Consider the following 7,679-nt stretch of genomic DNA (forward strand, 5'->3'; position numbering starts at 1 on the left):
TAAAGCTAGGAAGAGCCAAGACATTTTTTAATATAACTCCGACTGTATTCGTTTGAAAGAAGAAAGTCATATACACCTAGGATAGCTTGAGGGTGAGTAAATCATGGGAGCAATTTACATTTTGGGGTAAACTATCCCTTTAAAGCAAGGCGAGGAGGATAGTTTGTGTGGCCAAAGACTCTCCAAGGATCAAAGCTGGAGAATTGCAGAAAATAGGAGAGTCTTGGGGTCAGAAAGCCTCAAAAATTATCAAACAGCACCTACATTAGGGCTGTGCAAATAATCGAATGCGATTATCATGCGCATCTCGTCAGTAAAGCCGGTTCTGTGATTAGTAAATCTCCATCACGTGCTTGTACTGACAAGCTACGCAATATCGCGTTCATTATCGGCGATGAATCGCCTGCGATTATGAACGTGATATTGCGTAGCTTGTCAGTGAACTACGGCTCTTGTGTAGTAAATGCTGCTCCATCTGAAAGCATGTGATGGAGATGTACTAATCACAGAACCGGCTTTACTAACGAGATGCGCATGACAAATCGCATGCGATTTTTTGCACAACCCTAACCTACATCACCACAAGTTGTTTGGGAGGGTTTCAGGAAAAAAACAGAACATCTGCTCTCATTCAAAAACAAACTCCAGCATATGCCAGTCACTACCGGAACTTCAAACAGGAGTTCTATGTACACATGAAACTAAAAAATTAACTTTTTGGCACACATGAGATGGGTTTAAAGGGATGCAGAGAGATAAAAAAAAAAAAAAGTACCCCATGTGTACAATGATATACTGCTGTATCTTTAATGTTATGGGCCAATTTTTCTGCCGGAGGTCCTGGACATCTTGTTCAGATACACAGCACCATGAATTCTAGCAAATAGCAACAGATAAAAATCTAATTCTGCCCCTCCCTGCTAAAAATCCACGGTTGGATATTCCATCAAAACAATGATCCAAAACAAAAGTCAAAATCAACACAAAAATGGGTCACTGAGAGCTAAATGAAGGTTCTGCTAAATCCACCCCAGTCTTCTGACCTGAACCCTATAGAAAACAAGTGGAGTAAACTGAAGAGGAGAAGCACCAACATGGAACTGGGAATCTGAAGAATGTGAGGAGATTGTGTATGAAAAAATGGTCTCTGATCCCTTGTCAGGTGTTCTCCAAACTCATCAGGCTCTATAGGAGAGACTCAGAGCTGTTATCTTGGCAAATGAAGGTTGCAAAAAGTATTAAATAAAAGGATGAAAATAATTGTGGGCAACTTGTAATAGAGAAAAACATTTATGTCTTAATACCCCCTTAAAGACACAGTAGCAAAATCAGCCTATTTCAAACACTCCCCTTTTCCTCGGGCCACGGAAATACTTCTAATGGGGCTCCTGAAAGCGTAAATTAAGCGGGGGAATAGTGCTCACGACAGCAAAACACTCATGCGTACGTGCATTCACATACACCTCCAGATGGGGGTTTGTGGATCCTTTAGAGCTGTCTGAGACAGGCAAGGCAAAAATCACTTCTATTATTGCTCATTCTTTGGGATAAGTATTACATTTTAGCACATAACTCGTCCTACACCATTTGAGCTGCGGACGTGAATCATATCTCAAATCGCGCAGATTGATGAGAGGTGTGCAATCACTTTCCTAAAATAATAATACAGGGGGAAAATCTTATAGACAATGGAAAAGGTACATAGAGACTTGTTGGACTCGGATAAATATTTTACCATTTAATTAAAAAAAGATGCATTTTCTTTACATTTAAGGTTAGAAATGTGCCTTTTTGTCATAAAAATGGTCCTAAAAAAAGCAACATTTTACACAAAACAAGGTTAATATTGTTAACTAAAACTAAAATTATCAAAAAAAAATTGAAATGCTGAATTTAAAAGCTGAAATTAAATTAAATTAAAAATTAAAAAGACGAAACATTTCAAATGAACAAAAATGAAAAAAGTTGCCTCTGCAACTAGCTTACATAAGCTGAAGCTAAAACTAAATAGAAATAACCAAAACTGAACTAAAACTACAAGAAGAAAATATTAAACCATAATAGCAATATTTAAAAAAAAAGAAAAAAAAAAGCCAATACAAAATATTAATAGAAACTATAATAGTATATAAATATTACTAAAATAACACTGCACAATACATAATTGATTTGTTTTGATTTAAAGACCAAATGTGACCAGTTTGTGAAAATTCACTTTCAAATATAGTGTCTTTTTATATTTTAAAAGCTATGTGTTACAGTAGACAGCTTTGTGAACATTCCTGAAAATTTCTCCTTTTGCATTCTACAAAAAAAAAAAAAAAATCTGGAATGGCATGAGGGTGAGTAAATTACTGTCATTCAGGGATGCTTTACTCTATGAAGGGAGCAGATGAGGTTCAGTTTTCGCTCATCAGTTGCAGAATTGCATTGCACTAGAGCTCCTCGCAGAAACGTAACAGCACAGAGGATCAGAGCCTGGGCCAAGCTTTCAGTCTGAACGGTCCAAAAAAGCTGCAGAGCCATCTGGCACAGGCTCACACACACTGGCAGAGTGGCAGCCGCAAAAACACATGGGGGCCTCCACCCACTCACCAAACACACCCATATATACACACAACAAACCAAATCTCAACATTCACCAAACACTTCCAAATACACACTGATTTGTGCCAAAATTTCCACACACACGCATAATCTCTCACAGAAAGCTAATTCCAAAAATCCCTTTTTGCCAAACAAACATGCCAAATACACTTACTTCTACACACACCGATTGCAAGCCAAGCGCCGTATTTACTCATACACCTAAGAAACCCTCAAACGCACAGAAAGCAAACTCCAACAACCCACATTCACCAAACAAACATGCCAAACACTCTTACTAGCGCACAGATCAGAAGCCAAATACCCACATTCACACACACCACAGAGAGGACTGTATAAACAAAGCCTTTCCAGGGTTTTAATGACCTGATATGCTCAAAGAATTGAGCACGTGCGTGCGTAATGAACTTCACTCTTACTTGTTCTCATTACTGGCATCGTATCGGGGCATGGGATCCATGTCATTACCGTTCACATCATAACTGGCCTCATTATCCTGCAAACAGATCAAAGGAAGAGAAAGACACATGAGAACATGGTCAAATGTGGATTTGTCCGTCCATTATGTGAATGTGCCAATTAGGACACTAAAAAAATGCTAAAAGTGAACAAAATAGTGCAAAATTTCTGGAATTTTACATGTGAGCATGTGAATTTTGTACAATTACTTTTAGGACAGGGCTTATATAAACACAAAAACATCAGTCAATATAATAATAGTCTTTGTTTTGCTCACTTGCTCTGATCCAAATCCTAGTTTTTAGGTTGGCAATGAATGTTTGATGGCAAACATGTTGAAAATTAGCCGATATGCTGTCAGTTTATCAAATGATAAGCTGTTTTCCCACAAAAGCAGTTCATTGAGCATAGTGAAACCTCTCCTCCATTGGCATTAATTCAAAAAATGGTCTCTGGTCTCCTTTCCTGTGTACTGAACCTTTGCACCTTGCATTTAATGCCGGACACCTCGACCTTAAAGGGATAGGTTACCCAAATATTCTGTCATTAATTACTCACCCTCACGTCGTTCCAAACCCGTAAGACCTTTGTTCATCTTTGGAAAACAAATTAAGATATTTTTGATGAAATCCAAGAGCTTTCTGATCCTGCATAGACAGCAACATAACTGAAACGTTCAAGGCCCAGAAAGGTAGTAAGGACATCATTAAAATAGTCCATGTGACATCAGTTGTGGTACTGAAGACTAACACAGATGAGAAGAAAAAGTTGCTATTTTTGTTTTCTTTATGCACAAAAAGTAGTTTGTGGTTCTCGTAGCTTCTTAACATTCCGGTTGAACCACTGATGTCACATGGACTATTTTAACGATGTCCTCACTACATTTCTGGGCCTTGAACATGGTAGCTGTGTTGCTGTCTATGGGAGGGTCAGAAAGCTCTCGGATTTCATCAAAAATATCTTAATTTGTGTTCTGAAGATGAACTAAGATCTTATTGGTTTGGAACGACATGAAGGCGAGTAATTAATGACAGAATTTTATTTTTTTTGGGTGAAATATCCCTTTAAAGTCTGATACTGATACCGTGTTTTAGCCAAATTCTAAGGCAGTATCACATGTATCCCAGAATGCACTGCAAGAAGTTCAATGGGGGAAAATTTCAGATTTCAGATTAGACAAGAAAAATGTTAATTATAAATAAACAAACATTCTGTTCAATTCTAAGCAGTCTCAATAAAATAGCTCAATGTAACTAAAATGGATTTTTACTGTAAGAAAGCAATACCTGGATGACAGACACTGTGCGACAACAAAGCACATTAATTACATAGAAAACCTGCTGTGTGCAATGTGCTCAACCTGACCTACCATTTCTACTGCAACAAATGAATCTTTCTTATTAAATATCAAACACCTTTTATTTTTATTATAATTTTAATTATAATTTATATGGTTTTACACAAAATTTGACTAAACATGTAACCACTCCTAAGTATATAATGCAGAGTATATGCAATATGCAAGAATTACATTTTTTTTTTAAGTCTCACACACAGACAGATACACTTACATAGTTCTGAATGAGATCTGGGTGGTTCCTCTCAATACCGTCATCCAGAATGGTAACCACCACATCCTTCCCCGTATAGCCTCTCTTCCACGCGCCCACGATATTCATGTCAGACTGACAGTTATGGATGTTATCATTACAGTGCTGCAAAGATAGAGATAAAACAGGACGTGAAACAATCTAATTAGGTGAAGAGTAACAAACTGTATGCTTACACTACTGTTCAAAAGTTTGCAGTTGGTAAGTTTTTTTTTGTTGTTACTGTAAAGAACTAATACTTTTATTCATCAAGGATGCATTACATTGATCAAAAGTGACAGTAAAGACATTTATAATGTTACAAAATAATTAAACTTCAAAGAAACGCTGTTCTTTTGAACTTTATATTCATCAAATGATCCTGAAAAAAAATGTATCATGGTTTTAACACCGATTATAATAATAATAAATGTTTATAAGCAGCAAATCAATCAGCATATTAGAATGATTTCTGAAGGATCATGTGACACTGAAGACTGGAGTAATGATGCTGAAAATTCAGCTTTGCATCACAGGAAATAATTAGATTTTAAAATATATTACAATAGAAAACAGTTATTTTAAATTATAAAAATATTTCACATTACTATATTTTTGATCAAATAAATGCAGCTTTGATGAACATAAGAGACTTTAAAAAGGCTTACAGACCCCCAAAACTTTGAACAGAAATGTACATAGAAGAATTTTGAAGGATTAGCATAAATACATTTAGTGTATATGTTTGCAAATACAAAGAAAATTTGGGTCTTCTGGTTATTATTTAAAAAAAAAATAAAGATAGAGATACAGGGTAGAGTGGATTCAATCCTTCATCTCCCACGAATACCACAGCTCAATGTGTCTGCAACATGCATGCTAAACACAAGGCCCGAGTAAAATCCTGGCTATTTCTGGTGCCTTTAAAATCCCAAGCACGTGGTAACAAGCTAACATTATTTTTAAAACATATCTTTGTAAATTACTGCATCTTTCCTCATGCATCTCAGACACTGTTATTACATGCGTCACATGGAACCAAATGTACAGTTTCATTGGGCCTAGAGTTGGAATTAGCCCCCATCCTGGAAAGTCAAGTTTATTTGCTCCCAAAGTACAACTCGCAGGTCAACAAGAGAAACCTGAGCCAAATGGATGCATTCAGGTCAACGTATTAATGTTATCTGAGCCATATTAACCATTGACAGAGCAGTAACAACCCATTAGAGAACAAGCGCTTAGTTCACTCTCGCCGTTTCGGTTGAAGCTATAAATACGATCGTAGACAGAAAGTGATGACAACAATTGCTATGTGTGCTATGACTCAAGGTTTCAGCCGCAGCCAAAGTGCAACCTTTCATACATTCTGGCAAATCTAGATGGCCGTTTACCATGTAAAAAAAAATCAAATAAAAAAAAATAAAAAGTGCAAGGATGTCTTCACATTTCCTACGTGCTGATGAACCACACCATCGGCTCTCGTGAGCTGAGGAACATGACAGCTATGAAAACAAGAGCCTGTTTGTACAATTACCTGACAGAAAATGTCTCCGCTAGACGTTATGATAGAGCTTACGAAAGTTTAATGTATCTCTCTGGGTGGTTTTCACATGTAGAAACTCGGCTAATCTGGTGTGACAGGCATCGTTTCCTTTGAGCGAGATTTAAACTGACAAATTAGTTTTAGTCAAAAACACCAAAGTTTTACTACCTGCCATTGCAATTTAGTGAAAAGCCGCCTTGAAAAGCAGAAGATTGGCTTGGTTTTGCATTTAACTAAGCACAACATGATACATTATCTTTAATGAAAGCATTCGCAACTCATTTCAATTCAATAATGGGCTGGATTGCGGACTTAAACAGAATATTCAGCTGCAAATAACATGGGACGTGACTTGATTTTATCCGTCTGGATGTGAAGTTAGTCTATGATATTATTGGATAATAATTTCATTATATAACGGTGTTCATCTCAAAGTTTCACCTTTTCATTGATCACTGTGGGATTTGTAAGGCATAAGGAAAAATATGTATTGTGAAAAAAGCTTTACAAATAAATTGAATGGAGTAATTTTCTCTTTTGTCTGTGTGCCTTTGCTAACATCAGCAAAAAAGAAGTTATTTCTGAGGAGAAAGAAAATACATTTTCACGATAGAATACAAACATGACTTTTTGCCTTTCAGAATAAGATGTGCTTGATGATTCATTTACTGTTAGACCTTGGTTAAGGACTCGAGCTGAACAGCTCAGAAGTTTTTTTGGCAGTAGGAAATGATGAAAACCATGACAAAGATCAAGACTTTATCAACTTGTTTTTCAACGTTAGCAATTCAGAAGAACGATGTACAGCATGTTGATTAAGAACACTCACTATGTACCACATACTGCTCCATTTAGCATCATTGAAGTAAATGGAGTTGGACTGGGCCATACTGGACTGTACAGGACCAGGATATGAGGGTTTATAATCTCGCTTTGTTCTCCTCTTCACCACCTGCTGTTGCACCCACTCCACCTGAGAAAGAAGGAGAAGAGATCCTTAAGGAACTGACAAATACCAACATTGTTTCATGACATTTATTTTCTTTAACATTCATCCAATTATATGAATGATGGCTACTGGAACACAATAATGAGAAACTTTTTTTTTTTTTTTAATAAAAATCAACATGAATTAAAGGCATAAACACTATGATGATGTATACATGCTAGGGCTGGACAATAATTCAATATCAATATGTAACGCGATATAATTTTTTTCAATAACGGTGATATGATTTTTAAACACATTTCCGATATTTCGATATACATTACCAGTGTTTCCCATACATTGATTTATTTGTGCCGTTTGACTTCGTTGAATAAACATGAGCACTGCACGTTTCAAAATCAAAACACGGCGCGGGTGTTTTATATAAATGTATCTGTGAAGGGAACCGACTGTCTTCAGAAAAGTTTCAATGACATTTTCATTTTGATCTGATAAAGTAACGTTCATGAGCGGAGCTGCTTTGTTTACAGCC

At 36.5% G+C, this 7,679-nt stretch overlaps 1 protein-coding gene across 1 annotated transcript in view; it reads right to left on the minus strand.

The window, feature by feature from the left end:
* Positions 1-7,679, minus strand: part of LOC107740995 (proprotein convertase subtilisin/kexin type 5-like) — a 53,063-nt gene that overhangs the window by 40,429 nt on the left and 4,955 nt on the right. Inside the window, exons 4-6 of the mRNA XM_016553571.1 lie at positions 7,028-7,171; positions 4,638-4,781; positions 3,027-3,103 (exon numbers count right to left, since the gene is read on the minus strand). Of these exons, the coding sequence (XP_016409057.1) occupies positions 3,027-3,103; positions 4,638-4,781; positions 7,028-7,171 (365 nt within the window). The remainder of the gene's footprint in view (positions 1-3,026; positions 3,104-4,637; positions 4,782-7,027; positions 7,172-7,679) is intronic.

Source organism: Sinocyclocheilus rhinocerous, unplaced genomic scaffold, assembly GCF_001515625.1.
Source record: "Sinocyclocheilus rhinocerous isolate Xijiao unplaced genomic scaffold, SAMN03320098_v1.1 scaffold1548, whole genome shotgun sequence".
NCBI classification, from domain to species: Eukaryota; Metazoa; Chordata; class Actinopteri; order Cypriniformes; family Cyprinidae; genus Sinocyclocheilus; species Sinocyclocheilus rhinocerous.